The following is an 18,495-nucleotide window of genomic DNA, read 5'->3' as shown; positions in this document are numbered from 1 at the left end:
CCATACTCAGAGGCTGAGTTAAGATTGTGCGGCTTGAAATTCGATTGTTCGTAACCTTATGGTCGTACAACAAAGAATTTGATTGCGATAAGAGAGATTCGGCAGAAGGCTCGGTTGATCAAATTCACACGGCAAGTCGATGGCACAACGGCGCGACGCGTTACGTCGTGCGCAATCCTGGGCTCGCTACACGCTCGGATGACCTTCACGAGGGTTGAAGTCGTGGCAAACCCCATAATAGCCCTCGAACGGGTCCCACCCTCCCTGGTGAACAGAAAAGCTTCGAAAGTGTGCACAACCGCACAGTCGCCGCCCCTTGCATGGCGGCTCGAAATTTGATTATGCCCCTTCCACGTGGATGAATCCAACAGGATTCATCGTTGGTAGTACCCGTCTATGATTTATACCGCATCTCTCCCATTCTTCCCTTCTTCTTTCTTTTTCTATTTCCCCTTACCGCAACGACAAGTTTTCTTTGTCGTTGCTCGATGAAAGAGCACGTGCGTTTTACGCGACTGAAAATCATTGTTTCGATTATTAAACAATTTCATTTTAGCTATGTAGGTTACGGAGAACGAAGATAATCGGGTAATTTACAGCAGGACGATCCTTTTGGTTTTATTCGTGTGATTACATCGCATGGACGTGAGATCATGTTAGCGTGGAAAATTGGAACGTAAAGATTGGAAGTTGGAAGAATCGATCGAAGATCGGCGTATAAAGATTCGAGTAGTCGAAACGTTAAATTAGCTTTGTGCAAAGAGAAACTCGTGTAGGTAAGATCGTGATCGATACTTTCCAAGTTCTTCAGTTTCAAATTTTGAACGTTTCGCGTTATGTGCGTGTGATTTCTTTTTCTTTAAGCTATATCGTCCACTTATTTTTACGAAGTTTTTGTACATCGCTTTTGTAGGTATTCATTGATCTAGAATAGTTCTGAGGGTACGCGTCTAGCATGATCTAGAATAAAAAGGTGTAGATGATCGATGGTCATCGTAGCTAGTCAGAAATTTAGTTTCATATTGTTCGAGGACAATCGGAGGATAATCGGTCAAGTTTAATCGCCCACGTGTGGTCCACGTCTATCGTTCCACCTCGAAAACATGTTTGTTTTTTTGCGCAGAGATCGCAGTTTCGAAAAATTGGGATAAAATTCTATACCGATCGATCGGTCATGTGCTCGTGACAGCGGTACAAGAAGATTCGACGAGGCACGCGGCCTGATGCAATGTTTTTTGTGTTTATCGAGCGATTGACTTTTTTCATTTACTCGCAAAACTTCCATGAAAAATTTATTAGGTCAAGTTATAAAGATATTCGTGAACGTATTAAAACGAAGATCCTCCAAAGTTCAAGCGTAACTTCTATAAACTCGAAGTTGAGCGATCTTACAACGAAGTAAGAAAGTAAATTAATCAAAATTTCAGATTCATCGATACTTTTATGAGTTTCATGTTGATCAGATCGTGTTTCGGGCAATTTGAATTTCTATAATGTGTACTGGAAAGTTTCTAATCCCGTTGAAATTCAAATTCGAACAGCCGTTCACCGGTGATAAAAACAGCTTCCATGCCGTGAGCTGTTCATTTACCGCTAACACATTCGAAACACGGTGACATTCAAACAAGAGAACAACAACGAGTAAGGGAACTACTTGTTAGATATTACGGGCAAAAGGACAAAGCTTATTTACCCGTCCTAGAATTTCTGGATTATTTAACTGTCAACAGCTCTTTAATTAACGACAACTGTGATCTGCGTCAATTATAATGCAAATTTCTCGGGAACGAGGAAACTAAGATATTCGTATAACTCCCTTCTTATGATGTTCCAGCTATTGAAATAAAATATTTCTATCGACTATCGTTATATTTATTATCGATATTATCATCGTTGCAAAAACTATTTTATTATTATTTTAAGTTCGTCGAGTTTATCATCAGTTTGTTTGCTATTGCGACCGTTTTGAAAGCTTCGAATGACGTATACCTAAAATGCGTTGCAAAATGTAAGGGAAGACCAGTATACTCGTCGAACTCAGAGTATGTGCGGCTGCTATAACACAGAATTAAGTCGAAACGAAATAACTAAAATGACGATAAAACATAAAATGACAATAAAATATTGCCATTTATTCCGGTTAAGCGATAAATAAACGTTCCTGTACCTTCGAACGTTCTTCTAAGAAATTTAAATTCGACAAAAGCGATTATAGAAATGTACGTATACGTATCTGTTGAGGATAAGAAGAAAGTTGTTATTGCCAAGCGAATTTGTTTACGCCGGTAGCGCGATCAGGCGATGCAGATTGATCAGTGAAAATCGGATCGAAACGGAAACGAAGAACAAATTTTTCGATGAAATGGCTTGAAGGCTTTTCCGCTTGGTTACGAGTCGTTGTTATGACGTTCAGGTTGAAAAGTAAGACGGATCGGGGGATTCTTAGAGAATTCTCGTTTGATCGGCCGATCCATCAAAATCGCGACAGAACGTTTACGTTATCCTAGCGAAAAAGGCCTGGGTAAATATTGCCAGTCGCTTTTCCGGCATTTCTTTGAGCGTATTCTTGCAAGCAGTATCAAGAGCATTTCCGAAATAATCCTTTTTAGAATTTCTCAGCTTCGAAGAACTCTCAGCGAACTTTGCGTAGCTTTTATTTGGCATATCTTCTGACGTTAGCGTCTTCTTTGATTGCTTTCTTAATATTTAACGAAAAATTGAATTTTCGCCACAAGTCAGCTATCTGTAAGTCCGCCAGGTAGATATAATTAGCAAAATGCAATTAAAATCGGTAAGTTGCTGATCGGAATATCAACTTTCACGGATTTCATTCGACAAAAACAAATCACGGATTAACAAATATCGTACGTCTTTTTCGATGTTTTTAAAACATTCATAGTGTTTTCAATAGCTATTCTAATCGTTATTCTAATCGTACTAATGTAATTATCCGGATTATCGTACTACCTTTGAATGTTTCGCTACTTTTGTAACGATTAAACTCTTGACACTATGCTGCTATTAAGAATTTCAGATGACAGATCCTCTCACTGAAACAGTGTTTAATATTTTCGTTAAATCAATCTCTTTTTCTCTCAACTAGCTATTATTCGTTTTATCCATTCGCAACTACTCTAAATCTTATCTAAACGATCGAAACGATCTCGCCTTCGTTCTATATGTAAACATCTGTCTTTTCATTATTATTTAATTCGATCATATTCGTAGCGGTAATAATATCGTTACCGATTATTCGTTAACGAAAATAATAAACGTATCGTAATACTAATCGTAATTTCCTTTTGTTCTTTAATCATCGGCTATTCCCTTAATTGTTTTGTGAACTTTATTATCGCGCACCCCGTAAGCTATTTTTGAAACTGAACTCCTAACGCAGTAAACCGGTTAAATCCTCTCTGATCGTCTACAAATATTTACCATTGAAATGCCTCTAAATGCTACTTGATTAGCAATGGAAAAATTCCTCATATTCGTTTCATAAATCGGCAACGAATTAACGATCCTCGCATCTGCGCAACGCTCTTCCTCGACGAAGAAAACTCCCTTCGCCGTTTCGAATTTTCCCACACACGTACGTTTCCTCCTGCTTACTCGAACCTTTCAAAAACCGTTTTTTTCCTCGATTTACCTATATGTCGATCTATATAACGACGTTGTATTTACGCAATCTGGAATATCACGTACTTGGCGTTGTAAATATCATGTCGTGGAATCGGTAGCGAAACGGTCGCGGAAAATCTCTGAAGCCGGTTTTGTACAGAAGTATCGTTTCGAACAGAAGGACAAACTTGCTACAAGTGTAACAAAGATAGATAAAGCATATCGGAGGGAAAATAGGTGGCAACCTATGTATAGCCTGTGGCCCGTTCTCGCGAAGGGTAGCTTAACTTGGAGTGTTACAATAAATCAAAGACGCACTTTTGCGCAGCTCCACCCTCGTAACTTTTGCAGAATACCATCCCATAGAGAACACGACTATCCCATAGCAGAGCCGACTGTCCTGTTTCATTGTGTCTAAAGTACCTTCTCGCCGGTTCCATTTCACCGGACGTATAAACAATTTATCGTTGCTTCCAGTCACGCGTCCACGGTACTCGGATTCGATATCGAACGTTGACAGAAACAATTCGAAGAGAATTATTATACGAGATATTATAATAAGCCTTTTGACGTTTCTAGATTTTCTAATCGCGGTGTTTAAGGCGAGGTATCGCAGATTCCATGTCTCTGAATCTCCGATTTTTTAAAGTTTAATTGTTTCAAAGTTCCACCTTTTAACGTTTCAAATTTTTTTCAGAGTTTACTACTATGTTTACTTCTACGTTTTAGACTTTCCGAAAAATCGGAATTTCAAAGCTTCGAAGTCTCGCGATCTTTCGTCGTTTCGAATATACGAAATTTGTTTGCAATGATCTTGATCCAGTCTTTTCATCGGTCTACCTTTGCTTATGGATATTAGAGTTTATGATTTTGGACGTAATTTGGAGAGACAATTTTGTATGAAAGTATCTTTCGCGGATTTTCTATTTGAACGTTTTACTAGCGTGCCTCTGGTCTTGGGTATTGCAGTTTAAATGCAAATAATAATCTTATTACTTTTAGCTATGCTCCTTTATTATGGGATGTATATGTATGTGTTGGCAATAGTATATGCTTATTTTGTTTTTATTCGTTAGATGCCGTATTTTTATGAAGCAGTGGTGAAGGATTAGACAATGATATTTTGTTAAACTTATTTTAACTATGTCTAATTTATTTTATAATTTACTTTAGTATATATTGTACCATTTAAACAAAAATTTGTCTAGATTACAATTTCGTTCAGTACATATGTTTTTATTATACATAAGAACAACAACAATTTCGATCGTTATTCAATTTAACGTTTTAATACATTTTACATATGCTTTCTATTTTGCTTTCTCAATGGTCTGATTTGCGCGCGTGCTTCCTCGGTGTTAAAACTGCGTCCTTCTTATCAGTTTTTGGACTGTCATTTGATTTGACACAAAGTTGACTCATTTTTAGAGTTAACATGGTCTCTTGATCCTCCGTGAAATTCATTAAACACTTTTTTAATTGTTCCAATTTTAGTTTGCACTGATAGAGCTTGTCTCTGTTGATACAGCACGCGTTTCGCAGGAATGCCAAGTTCTGTTCGGCCAACTCGATCGCGCAGCTTTTCACCTTAATCTCTGCTTCTACCTTGGGTCTCCTAAGAAGGTGTCTTTTCTGAGCGATTTTTTGAATATTTTACATATGTTCTTCTCATGTATCTTATTCATAAAAATGATTAATCATTCCGGTTCGATTTTCTCTGAAATCACAGACAAATATTAAAAAAGTAAAGCGATCTTTCTTTTACATCATATTATCACGAAAGGATTCTCACGTTTCTTGTACTTTACAATTATTATTTATCGATAGGTGATAGGTATCGTCAAAAGAAATTTGATGAAATTTCTTTTGCATTCGATAACTCTCATAAAATTTTGCTTTTGAAATTTCGACAATGATACAATTTTAATATAATCCGATCGATCGAGTAATGTAAAGTTACATACGTTAATTTAAGTCAACAATCATGATCGATGAAAAACAAAGCAATAGACGAAATAAATGATACATCTAACGAATAAAACTAAAGGTATAGATAGGCGTCGAGCATGCAGAGCTGCCGATTCGTCGAACTTGACTTCTCTTTCTTTCTTTATCTCCTCGTCCTTTCGATCGGTTGATTTTGTCAAAAGGGCAAGAGTCCGTGGCCGTGGCGACCGATTAATTTCCGACAAAAGGGGCTGCGTATCTCATAGCCCTCGATCGGCCCCTCTAAAGCCTACCTTCGCCCTTAGTGGAGAAGCGTGTGTCCTTTTCTCCCTCACCCTTGTGAGTGGGGCAAGTTACCTTTTATAATGAAACCATCCAATCCGGAGTGGAGGGTGGGCACACGACGTTGCTATATTACCGTGGGGTGAATGCTGTCAGATCTAACAGTCGTCCTTGGGATACCGTGCTTCGAAAGTGCAAGTTGTAAGAAGTTGTTGGATAAATATTGACAACTTCTCCAGTGATGAAACTTGAGCATCGTCCAGACGTTACGTAAAATCACATACCATAGAGGAAGCATTGTTACTGCGGAAATCGAAGAACTTTTCTTCGAAGGCCACTTTCAAATTCATTAATATGTGCGACGAACTCAGCGCAAGATTGTTTCGGCCCTGGAGCAATTTAGATACACGGGAACACTCGAAACAGATCGAGGTACCAGTCGGTCGTGGCGAAGGCCGTGACATCGTCGTTGCTTGCGATAGAAAGGAAGAAAAAGGCTGTTACAACATCCTTATGATCCGTGGTAAAGCGATCGAAGCCAGTTCTTCGGAAGTTGGAGTTTCTTCTTCTCTTAACTTGCTTGAGAACACTGGTGAGTCGGGACCCAGTACAGAAAGACCAACATCGAAGGTTGTTCGTCCGCTAAACGATAATTCGTTGCGCACAGCGGATCGTATAAGAATGCCGTTGGTCCAAGACATAGTAGATCCTGTTTTCCATCCGATGTACAGCTGGAATTCGTTCCGTAAATTTAATTTACCGCACTCCACTTCGTTCGATGCTGTGATGATGGGTGCCTGTTTGCCGACTCAGGTGGGAATAGCCTATCCACCTTGGATAGACATTAGAAAAACGCAGTTTCTCAGCGCGTTTCAACCTTCGTACGATGTTCGAGGGAATCTCCACGCAGAGACAATGGACCGTGCCGTTCAGATCTTGCAGCGTCAAGCGAAAGAACCGAAAAAATTGCGTTCCAAAAGGTTTAGATGTGAACACTGTAACGTTGCGTTTAGCAATAACGGACAGCTCAAGGGACACATCAGAATACATACCGGTAAGCTTCTTAATATATTTATACACCCGGAAATTTCGTAATATATTTACCTACCGGTTATCTATAAATACTCTAATATCTCATCGTTTAAGGATAAGATAAACTTCTACGTCGCTTCTTAAGTAAACTTTAATGTTTTTGCGATTAAAAGACATACCTTAATCCTAAAAACTTTTAAGCTGTCGAGTTTTCGCACTCTCGAGCTTTCGATATTTCAGTGTTTCAAAACGTCGAAGTACATTAATCTTTCGATGTTTTGGAGTTTCAAAGTCTTAGATCGTTAAATCGCGCAACGTATCGAAGCTCTAGTCTCGAAATTTATGAATTTTCATATATCTAAATTTCCATATTTTCAAATATAGTCGGATATGGAAATAATCCAAATTTCTAAACGTTCGAGTATCGAAATCGTTCAGGTTCCAAATATTTATGATCTAAGTATTCAAACATTCAAACGCGAGTCGTCGTGTTTCTCTTTTTTTCTATAATCTTCGTTTAAATTCTTCCAGTTCTTGACATCGTATAAAAACAATTTCTAAAAGAAAATATCTTCTAATTGCAGGAGAAAGGCCATTTAAGTGTGACGTTGAAAATTGTGGCAAAGCATTTACGAGAAACGAGGAGCTAACAAGACACAAGAGGATTCATACTGGACTTCGACCACACGCCTGTCTCGTTTGCGGAAAAAGTTTCGGAAGAAAGGATCATCTGAAGAAACACATGAGGACACATGAAAATCGAGATTACAGATTGTCGGCGGCTACATTGGGAATGTTTACACCGGGCCACATACTATCGTCTGAAGGACTTTTATTTCCACATTACAATTTTCCAACATGACATATTTATTCCTAACGATTACTTTAATTATTATAAAACATAAATATAATGTATATAATGTATAGATGTTATATGGATATTGAATAATGGTTGTTATCTTGATAGAATGATTCTTGGTCTTTTTCAAGAATCATTTATCGAGATTGTTTTATAAATCGTACTATATTTTTGATACAATATCCTTTATAACACTTTAGCGAATAAGGATCGAATCTGTGTTGCTAGTCGAATGTACATACATTATGAATTTCTAAAAGAGTTTATAAAAGAGCTTATAATTATTTATACATATATTTATGACGAATAAATTGTTATTTGTTTCTTTAATTGATAATTTCCAATTTTATTCTTGTCAAATTTACACGTTCCTTAATCTATTCAACTTATAACGTACTGAGTCGGCATACGTAACGTTTAACAAACAGTAAAGAGATTTCTAATCGAGTTCTCGATTTTCGATAATTTTAGACAAAATTTATAAACTATTTTTCCTATTTTATTATTTGTTGGTAAATTATTAAGTCTCTCTAAAACTTCATGGACCAGTTTCATCTAGAATTCGTATAAATCTATTATAATTACACGTGTAGAATATTCTATCACTGTGTTATTGCGTTTTATGATATCGATATCAGTCGTTGTGATTGTCAGTTTTCAAATCAAAATAGGTGACTGTAACGAATGACGATCTTCGTTCTTATTCTAAAACCAAATCCTTGTTTACATATCACTCGCCTCTCGGAGCAACTTGAATTGTTATTTACTCCTATTAAAATCTCTGAAGAATTTTACTCCCTCTTACTATGCACCCAAATATAAAAGACAATTAACAAACAAATTCTATATGACAGAGTGATTTTTAATAAATAAAATGGCCAAGCAATCTCAGAGCTTACAGTGAAAATACAAACGTAGATGAAGGATTAAGTGTCAATATCTATTCGCGGATAAGTATTTATAAATAAATTTAAAAGTAAGCGTTTAATAAATACGTTAAGGATCAAAAGCGCCGAGTATCGACACCACCATTTTCTCGACAATTAAATTTAAGATGGCTGCACGAAAATCCAGTTCGAAGGGTAGAAAAATCTCATTCGTGTTATAGGGTGACTGGCGGAGAAGGGCTGGTACAAGGGAGAACGAGGGTTGCGCCCTTTTGCTTTCCGGAAGGGTCGGTTACCGCGTGTAAGCCTATCCCTGCCCTTCTTCCGTTTTTTTTTGTTCACCATCGTTTTCGTTGCAATACGTTCTTACGCGACAGTTCGTGGCCGCATACGTAAATGTTTCGGTCGATTGTGGGGTGAGTAACCGCGAGGGGTAGTTGGCCAGATTGTGGCGAAGAAAAAAACTCGAATTCAATTAGTTTCCCCTCCGGCGAGATTATTGCGCGGCTATTAGATTACGTCTGCGGCGAAATCGTTGATCGTTTAGCGAATCGTGGGGCAAAGAAAATTTTATACGCGACGCTATATTTCAGAAATTATATCTACATCGACGTTAAGGAACATCTGAAGTACGTTAATCTGCACTGCTGTTACGAATCGTACTGCGTGTTGTCAAATCGTAAAATTCCAATAGAATTCTTTCCTACGTAACGATATTGTTGTTTTAATGTACACTTTCGTCGTAAATTTATATCGCGTTGTAACGTTTATATAGTTGGCGCAAGCTTAAGACTTTTTGAAACAAAGAATTCGTACGAAAATTTGATTTACGCGAGATGAGAAAATCCAGTCAGCTTAGGACTGCGTTTTTATATGAAAACATGCGGATTTCTGGTTGTGTGTCGGGTAGCAGCATCCCCGCTGAGACGTGTCTTCGAGCTCGTCGACACCTACCTACTCATTTACTGAAATACGACAACATAGGTTCTTAATTTTTTTCACCTGGTATAAATTAGTCTTTTATTTATTTACTGTTCCTTCTTCTTCGGTATCTGTTACACATAAATATCCACAATGATACGAAATGCGTTTCTGCTTCTATAAATAGTTCGTTCGCAGACACGAATTTTGCTGTCTGGAGAGACGAGGTCTCGATTTATTGTGTTGAGCGTTTGGTTGAACGTAAGCCAGATTACCTGTAATCCGATTTTATGGTCCTTAATCTCGGATTACCACAGAACCTGTGATGCTTCGATTGTAACGTCAGAATTTCGGAAGGCGTGTCTTCAACGTCATTTGTAGGTACTTGACTCCAAAACAAGCCCTAAATAAGCCCAAAATGAATTTATTTCACAATGCTGATTGAAACTCGAGCTGTCGTTTGCTTCCTTCTAATGTTTCTATTTACATTTTTCATTTCCGAATATCGTAATAAATTAATCGTATGATTAATAATCTGCGACAAGAATTCATCGTTTAATTTATATTTCAACTACGACGACGGGATATCTTCCTACGTTACTACTCAAAAAGTAAAGATAAGATATTTTCTTTTAACATGGTCTGAAGAAATAACATAGTTTACGCGTATGTTGGGACGAAGAAACGATTTGATCTCGATTTCTGGCAAATGCTATTACTCAACAACATCGGGAACGCTATTCAAAAGTTTGTATTCTTTACTTGACACCCCATGGATATGAGATACGATTATCGAAAGAAGACCGAGGGGACAGGAAGAACACCCGGTGCGAAGGCACCATTGATTCCGTTTCGACGACTCGCGAACGGGCAACACTTGCTCACGTTTCACGTGCAATTCGTTTCAGTTTTCCATTGAAAACTAATTGCAAGTACAACGATCAAAGACTCTTACTACTTTTTCGTCTCGTTGCCTAATTTAATTTTTTCATGTCATAATCTCTGAATTATTTCCTTAACAAATATTCAACGATATCGAAACGTGGCTCGATTCGTCAACGATAATCCGAACGATGTAATAAAGTTAAAACGATATTTTCTAATAAGAAATGTTTCTGACTCTCTCATTTCTTGCTTGCACATTTTTAAAAATTATCAACTGCCAAATTTTCTCAGTTTCAGCGATTCCTTCGCAGTCCAAGAAGCATTCGATCTTTACCGTCATTCGCATTCGCTCGATTCATAGCCATTGACGTGCAACTCGCTCCCCGGGTGGTCCTGTATATCGGAATGTTTACCCAAGTCATTGTTACGTCTCTGACACTCGATACGTTCCTTTTCCCGTTTAAGAATCGTTTAGCCCCTAATAGACGTCGAGGCTTCGTCGCCCGGCGCTTTCAGGTGGCCATCGACGACTATCCCCGTGCTCTATAGAGTGCACGACTCCTGGGGCGCGTTGACTCGCTGATATATGGATCGTTCGCGATCACAGAGATCACGCACGACGAATATCGGGACGTTTGGTTGGCCGTTTTCAAAGAGGAACGTTAGCGAGGCCGTTGTAGAAGAATATTTCGTGAAAAATAAGAAAAGAAGAGACGTACGGAGTCAACGGTTGCAGCTTATTTATTTCAGTTAATTGCAATTTATTTTTTCTGCGCCATTTTATTTATTTTAATCTGTTTGGTATTTTAATCTGTTTTATTCTATCTATCTGTCGTAAACGGTTGAGAATGGGGCGGGTAAATTCACTTCTTCTTTTTCCTCTTCCTCGAAATAGTCATCTTCGTATCTGTTTTCTCCGTGGGAGAATCCGTCTTCTCCACAGGTTTCATCAACTTCATCTCGTACTCCGCTCTCTTCTTCATCGACCAAGGTCTTGGTGTCTTAAACTCCAAATCAATATTAAACGCCCTGTCACCGTTGTTACTCTTCTTCTTCACTTTGAATATAAATATATTTGGATTTTCCACCTTAGCGGTCTTGTCCGTAGTTTCTTCCTGATCGCACACTTTTTCGGTCACCTTCTCGTCAGATTTCTTCGCTCGTGGATACAGAGTAACCGTTCTACTTCCTGCAGCCGGAGGTTGATCAATTTCGTCCGTGACCATCGCAACAGGCCGAGACTCCTCGACACAATCGCACGGAGGATCGTATTGTTGTTTCACCTCCTCTTTCTGAGTTCTAATCACCAATCTATTATCATTGATAGTAACTTCCATCTCCTTGTAAGGCAATCCTTTCTCCGCGATCTCTGAACGAAGTTTACAAGGTCTCTCAAACTCTTTGGAATCAGACGGCATCGTGGGACAACACGGTGGAGGTTCTTCGATTTTCGGTTCAGAAGTAACGGGTCTCAAGGAACGCTTGCTGCAACAGATACTCTCGGGATAATCTGCAGGACTTTTATGCTTGGTCACTCTTCTGCCAACAGCGGAGGATTCGCAACAGGGTGGACACGGTGGCTTCTTATCTGACGGGGGACATCCACATTTGTAAGTCGCTAGCATCATATTTTATAATTCGTATAATTCGTGCTTGTTGCAAAAAGATGGAGAAGGAAGAGGAAAAAGAAGAAGGTTAAAACACAGGGTTTACATGGGGGAGAATTAATTCACGAGTTTGGTTAATGAGAACGGAGGATGGATGGATCGGTCGAATATTATGAACGTGTCCGATTTCTCCAATGTCTTGAACTAGTTGCAATAAAAATCGATTTTCTAGTCCATTTTAATCTGTCAGAACATTTATTAACCCCATCCTTCTTAAAAATACCTATAAAAAGTAACTAATATCTAAATTACAAATTACAAGTGTCAGATAGTTATGCTTTAAAATAGATATTCCGGTTTGCCGACTTATTTAGCTTGTTGTTATTAAATTTGTTTATCGAAATCAGAAATGTATGCCTGCCCGCCTATGCCTCCTGTACCCTGCCCACCGGAATGTCCACCCTCGAAACCGAAATACGATCCTTCTGCAAGATATTACCGAGAAATTGGGACTGCGGTGATTGGAAATCATTTGATAATTCGTATGGAAAGAGAAAAGGGAAAATCGAAGAAGTTGAAAGGTTGGGATCCTCCGTGCGATTGCGACGTGATAGAAATACAGAGACCGACGAGCACCCAAGGGCCGAAAATATTGAAGGGGACTGACAACAATCGGATCCTGTTCCGTGTCGAGTCGAAGAACGCTGCCGCGAAAATAGACGAGGAAGATACCAAGCCTCAAGCCATTTCTTACGAGGTACAAAGGTTACATAGAAAATATTAAATATAAGATTGAAATATAGAATTAAACATTCGGTCATTAGTTTCGTATACGATGAACTAAAAAATATTGATTATACGTATATCGTGTATGATCTTTCTACAAAGGTTTGAATTGGAAGAAACAGATAAATTGTTACTTTGCGTACGAGTAAATTATAGTATCATGTGGAATACGTGATAGGTAACAAAATACTATTGGCTATAATATTCAAGGTACTTGTATAATTATGTACGAATTTAAGACCGATACTTTGCACAAGTATAAAGAATGTAAACAAGTATAAAGTACAAATGTAAAGCAATGTAACAAGTATAAAGATGTAAAATCGAAGAATAGATAGAAATATAGTATAACAAACGCTAATGTTACGCAGGTTGGCCAATGTAGGGGTGGTCCAAATACGAATAATCAGTGCAGAACGTTCACTATTTACCCCGTTCTCGATGGTTCCGATGCCCAGGAAGTCCATACGGATCGCGTGACCGAAGGAAACGAGAACGTGTTCATGTTAAAAGTGAAAAAGAAGGGTATTTCTGTTGATGAACCGAGAAGAAACGTAGAACTCGAGTTGAGAACGCCTAAACCACCGACACCACCGGCACCACCTCCGGAAGAACCGATACTGAAACATCAACAACCGACCCGAAACCTTGATTTTACGCAAAACGAAAATGATACAGCGAAGACGATGTCAAAAACGAAATTAAGAAAAACTAAAAAACGGGGGAAGATGGGAAAAAAATAATTTCGAATCTGTAAGAAACGTTTTATCGTTTGAAAAAATTGAAAGCGCGTAGAGAAGTAATTAAAAGTCACACTGTTTCGCGTATTAAAATACATTTAAGGGGAAAGCAATTTTAAAGAATTATAAAAGCTCGTTCCCTTCCTCGTAAAGATCTAAGAGAAGTTCTCTCCAGAATCATCAAAATCATTGTTACGTCTCCAAAATTTAAAAAGTGAGACAGCTTCTAAAATATCATCGAACATCTAGAAGCTGCAGAAAGTCGCCTCTGAATTATTGAAAATACTACTAGCGATCTTACTATTCAAAAAGCCTCGGTATTAGCATTGTCAACACTCACTGAGTCATTGTTACAACGAACTCGCAGGTACATCGTCATTCTACGTATTTACGTCGATACTACCGAACGATTTCTGAATGAACTTGCAGACGGGGTTCCTCAATGAAGTTCGCAAAAATGTAAGAGCAGGTCTGTGATGCGTAAAAGTGTGCGAGTCAGCGTGCCTCCTTCCTCGTTCATCTTTAGCAGAAGCATCTGTAGAAAATTGTTTCGTTACGGCCGGACGAATCGTTCTCGATGCTCCGCTTTCCCGAAGAGGTCGTTGGATTGTCAACGAGGAATCGTCAATGAGGACGATTGATGATGCGACGTCTCTCCTGGGATCTTATTGTAAACCATTCGAATTAATATTGTGACCATCCTTGTAATTGCCTCTAACGCCTTCTTTCCTTTTGGAATCGTTACTTCACAACGATCGTTGCGAATGACAACGGGTATTTTGCGTAGCGTAGCATCGACAAGTTTCTCAGAGGCATTTTTTAATAATTCTTCTGATTGCACGCTGTGATTACGGGAAATTTCGGTGAATCGGATAGCTTGACATTTTTAGAATATTATTGTAATTTGGAATTCCTTGATTATTTTTACGGAGGTCTTTGGTTTCTTGGTATCTGTACCGAGCTAATAACGATGCATGTGCGTTAATTACATAAGAGTAACAATAGTATCGAATGATAATCTTCTCGATGATCTGATGTTTGTAACTTTTCTATATTTCCAACGGCAGAAAAATTCTCAATTTCTACGAAATCTCAAACAAATAATAATTCTTTCGTTGAACAAGACTCGCTAACGCGGAGAAAATTAAACGAAAAGGTATGGAGGAATAAGAAGGAAAAGCGTGGCGTGTCCATAATCGCGATCGTCGTGGCAGTTTATAAAACTGTCGTTTTATCCGTGTGGTCGGCTAGTCTAACAAAAGTTCTGGTCAATAAATTAGACGAACAACGAGAAGGACGTGCTCCCGATGTACGAAAAATAGCGTGACACGTATGATCGCGGCGGTAGGTGGAAGAACGAACGTCTGTTCCAGTGGCAGTCTGTCGTAAAGAAAAGTCTGCGGTCACCGATGAATGGAACGACAAGTGGCCAAGATATTATACGTGGGACGAATCTCTTCAACGAATAGAAAGGAATCTTCTCGAGGGAGGAAATTTTAGGGTGAAAAAATAATTGGAGAAACTTCAGTAACAGAACGAAGAATTTTCGCACGGTTCTACGTAAGTTTAAAAATCTTTTGTAACATGTACAAACAAATCTTTAGGCCTTCGAGATACTACATGGAATAATTTTTCTAACATTAAGAAGATAGTATAATTGCACGATAAACGATTGTTCTAATATTAGACAGTATTAAGAATTGTTCTAACATCAAAAGAAGATAGTAACTAGTTTTCGAAAAAACGTTAAGAATTTTTAAGCTTGAGCAAGCTGTGGATAGAGATCAGTTAAAAGGCAAATCTTTCTCTTGATTTTATTAATTCGATGCTTTAAATTAAAATTCCTCTATATCGTAGCAGCTATCTATGCTCAAAGATTCGATAGAAGATCCTTCAGTTACGCCCATAATCGTTCTTTGGGAGCAACGTGAATCGTTTCATTTTTCATCGAATGGAATATCCTTCCCATGATATCCACGATGTTACGCTGAAATATCGTCTTCATTCGGTGTTCTCCATTGTCTGCGGGTCCCCGTATTTTTTTCTTAATTCTCTGACACTAGAAACGGGGCTCTGGTGGGCGGGTGGCTATTTCTGCTGCCTGGAAAAAGAGTGAATGGCGTCCAAGTCGAGGTCCATTCAGACGAGCACCTGACTCCCGACTTTTTCAATCGTGAGAATCGGTTCGAAGATTTTTCGGGGTCGATTCGACGTTATGATGAAAAAACGAGGAAAACCGAGAAGAATCCGTAGCTGCTCTGAGCCCTCCGGACCAGTGTTTAGGTGGAAAAGTGGTTGTGCTAAACTTCTAAAGAGTAACTTAGTAGAAGAAGATGTTCTTCAGGATGGTCGAAGCTTTTGTGCATTTCACGGCGAAACTTGTACGCAATTTATCAATTTTCAGATTCTATATTTTTACAGACAGACAGAGATTCTATAATTTTTAAAAATAATATACGAAGGGATTTCTTACAATTGAAGGAAAACGATATCGCAAGGTGATCGAAGCTCTTGCGACTCTTAAAAGAAACTTTTAATGACGCTCACGAGGCTCTTCTCAATTTTTACCTTTATCAGATGTTATATTTGAAGATATTATATTTACCGAAAGCAGACTTTACTAAAAAGCTATTCTGCAAAAGTTTCCCAAGATTTTCTTTATTTTCTCAATTTATTCTTCTATTACCATACCATATTTTACACAAATATTATTCGGCTCTACTGTATTGCTATTAGAATATTGTTCTTAAGAATATACTTCTTAACTGGTTACCTAATAGTTACCCTAATTATCTTAACTGCTTAGTAGAACAACGACAATTTATTTTAAGGTAACTGTTCTAACAGAACACCAAATTCGTTGTGGCTTGATTTCAGAGGACGTAAATAAGGGTTGTTTTCCAGTCAACTTGTTAACAATTAGATGCTGTAGCTTTTGTAATGTTGCAAGTTGGGACACAATTGGATTGTACAACCATAACTGACGTTTTACTGGTAATTATATGTCAACCGAACAAATAGCCGACGTCGATGAATCAACTGTTAAGTGATTTTCGGGGAGGAGCCATTCGTTGTGAAAATAAATCAGTAGTCAAGGATTAAAACGGCCACGCTCAGAAAAGGACGCGGTCGCCACTTGTGGGTTCCGTCTGAAGGTAACGAAACTTCCACGGAATATACCTGATCTAGGACAGTGCGTCTGAAAGCTATTTCAGGCCTCTGAAAATTGTTTCAGTGGATCTCCCATAAATTTCTTACGTATTGAAATACTCGCGATGTGATAATTAACGAATTTCCTAATGACTGTGACTATCTTTGATCGAAACAGCTTTCCACTGTCTATTTTCGACCGTATCATGTTCCATGATTATCAGAAAGTTGCTTAAGTTTGGCGAAAATATAAGAGAAAATAGCATTATTCTTGAAATATTAAAAGTCTTCCTAATAGAGACATAAAACGAGATTAAGAAGATTAAGTGATTAAGCTCGAACGTTAGTTTCGAAGAATATTTCTATCGCAATCCTATTTTAATATTTCCGATACATTTTATTCCAACACGTGTGTTCCTGCAAAAATGAACAATTTTAAACAGTAAATCACCTTTAGTGATTCGCGCGAAGAGAATTAAACGAGGAAGTGCGGGGGAGTGAAAAATAAGAGTGGTGGAGGCTTTACAATCGCGATCGTCGTGGAAGTTCATAAAAGTGTCGATCTCTCTGTGTGGTCTATCGGTCTAACAAAAGCTTTGGTCGATAAATTAGACGGGCTACGAGAAGAACGACGTTCTTGATGTACGGAAAATAGCGTGACACGTACGATCGCGGCGATGGAAAAGTATACGTCTTTTCCAGCAGGAATCGATGGCAAAGAAAGGTCTGTGTGGTCACCGATGAATGGAACGACAAGTGACCAAGATATTATACGTAGGACGAATCGCTTCTACGGATAGAAAAGAATCTTCACGACTTCTTCTAGAAAACACGTTCGACGTCAAAGACTAGTAATATTTCATGGAATGTTATAATCGAGGATTTTCACACGGCTGGTCGTGCTGAAAAATAACAGCGTTCCTGATATTATTTAAAAAAAAATATATTTCTTCTTTTAATTCTCTCTCGTAATTTGTACGTAATTCGACGCATTTCCTTCGTTACTATACTCATTGCCGATCGTCCACTACAATCTCTATTCCCACCTGATGATACAATTTCCCTTCAATTTTCTCTCAAGTTTAAGCTAAACCTCCCCTATCGACATCTCCCTGCCACCCGTAAACTCCAATTCGTAATACGTCGGGGAATAAATAAATAATATATATGCAGGACTCATAATAGACAGCTAAATGCACGTATGGCAGGTAGTGGAAAACGTGTGATTTCTCCTCGGGTGGTCCGCGCCTATTTCATTCGGAACCGCAACGAAAAGTCACCGACATCCAGTCATTCACGAAACGTAATATCATCATTATAGATCTCGTCGCACAGATGCGTCTCTACAGGGACGCATAGATTTCGTTTTTATATTGCGGTTACCGCGGCCATTGTGCTTGGTCTTGACGAAAGAAATGGCTGAAAGACCCCCACAGAGCAGAGGATCGCATCACTGCGGGGTTGGATCACTCGTTTGCTACCCCTGTCGACAGCTACTGTAATCTGTACACGCTTCCTGCGCGCTTGGCTTCCCCTCTTCCGGGACCATTACCTATCCGGGACTGTGCGAGATATGCAGCCAACGTGTACGAGAATCTGGGACAAATTGAGCTACTCCTCTTGGAACGAGTTTAACACAGTTCGTCAGAGAGACGGCTGGTTGTCCTGGGGCGAATCTGATGTGGTTATTAAGGTTGAGATTTTTGGACGGATGTCGAGATCTTTTCGAACAAGATATCGTCCAACTTTTGTTCAATGAGTTTTAATCGTAGGGTTTA

At 38.6% G+C, this 18,495-nt stretch overlaps 3 protein-coding genes across 4 annotated transcripts; 2 read left to right on the top strand and 1 right to left on the bottom strand.

Annotated features, from left to right (window-relative positions):
* Positions 1 to 3,716: 3,716 nt before the first annotated feature.
* Positions 3,717 to 8,071, top strand: LOC100645424 (zinc finger and SCAN domain-containing protein 31). Of its 2 annotated transcripts, XM_048412562.1 has the most exons (3): positions 3,717 to 6,442; positions 6,518 to 6,904; positions 7,467 to 8,071. In XM_048412562.1, the coding sequence occupies exons 1-3, from the start codon at positions 6,205 to 6,207 to the stop codon at positions 7,742 to 7,744; spliced, it is 903 nt and encodes a 300-aa protein (XP_048268519.1). In that variant the 5' UTR covers positions 3,717 to 6,204; the 3' UTR covers positions 7,745 to 8,071. The 2 variants fall into 2 exon arrangements, with proteins under 2 accessions (XP_048268519.1, XP_003401577.1); XM_003401529.4 differs by having other exon boundaries at positions 3,719 to 6,904.
* Positions 8,072 to 9,958: 1,887 nt separating this feature from the next.
* On the bottom strand, positions 9,959 to 12,491 carry LOC105666591. The gene has a single exon (XM_012317456.3). The coding sequence runs from the start codon at positions 12,060 to 12,062 to the stop codon at positions 11,298 to 11,300; it is 765 nt and encodes a 254-aa protein (XP_012172846.2). The 5' UTR covers positions 12,063 to 12,491; the 3' UTR covers positions 9,959 to 11,297.
* On the top strand, positions 12,451 to 13,570 carry LOC100645541. The gene is made up of 2 exons (XM_003401530.3): positions 12,451 to 12,798; positions 13,199 to 13,570. The coding sequence occupies exons 1-2, from the start codon at positions 12,451 to 12,453 to the stop codon at positions 13,568 to 13,570; spliced, it is 720 nt and encodes a 239-aa protein (XP_003401578.1).
* The last annotated feature ends 4,925 nt before the right edge of the window (positions 13,571 to 18,495 follow it).

Source organism: Bombus terrestris, chromosome 15, assembly GCF_910591885.1.
Source record: "Bombus terrestris chromosome 15, iyBomTerr1.2, whole genome shotgun sequence".
Taxonomy (NCBI): domain Eukaryota; kingdom Metazoa; phylum Arthropoda; class Insecta; order Hymenoptera; family Apidae; genus Bombus; species Bombus terrestris.
This window is presented reverse-complemented; position numbering and strand designations above follow the sequence as displayed.

What these genes read in the sequence shown, in the direction of transcription:
- LOC100645541 (XM_003401530.3), top strand. Translation starts at nt 12,451, where the DNA reads ATGTATGCCTGCCCGCCTATGCCTCCTGTACCCTGCCCACCGGAATGT. An exon ending in CTCAAGCCATTTCTTACGAG is followed by an intron (nt 12,799 to 13,198) that starts GTACAAAGGTTA and finishes AATGTTACGCAG; the next exon opens with GTTGGCCAATGTAGGGGTGG.
- LOC105666591 (XM_012317456.3), bottom strand. Translation starts at nt 12,062, where the DNA reads ATGATGCTAGCGACTTACAAATGTGGATGTCCCCCGTCAGATAAGAAG.
- LOC100645424 (XM_003401529.4), top strand. Translation starts at nt 6,205, where the DNA reads ATGTGCGACGAACTCAGCGCAAGATTGTTTCGGCCCTGGAGCAATTTA. An exon ending in ACACATCAGAATACATACCG is followed by an intron (nt 6,905 to 7,466) that starts GTAAGCTTCTTA and finishes TTCTAATTGCAG; the next exon opens with GAGAAAGGCCATTTAAGTGT.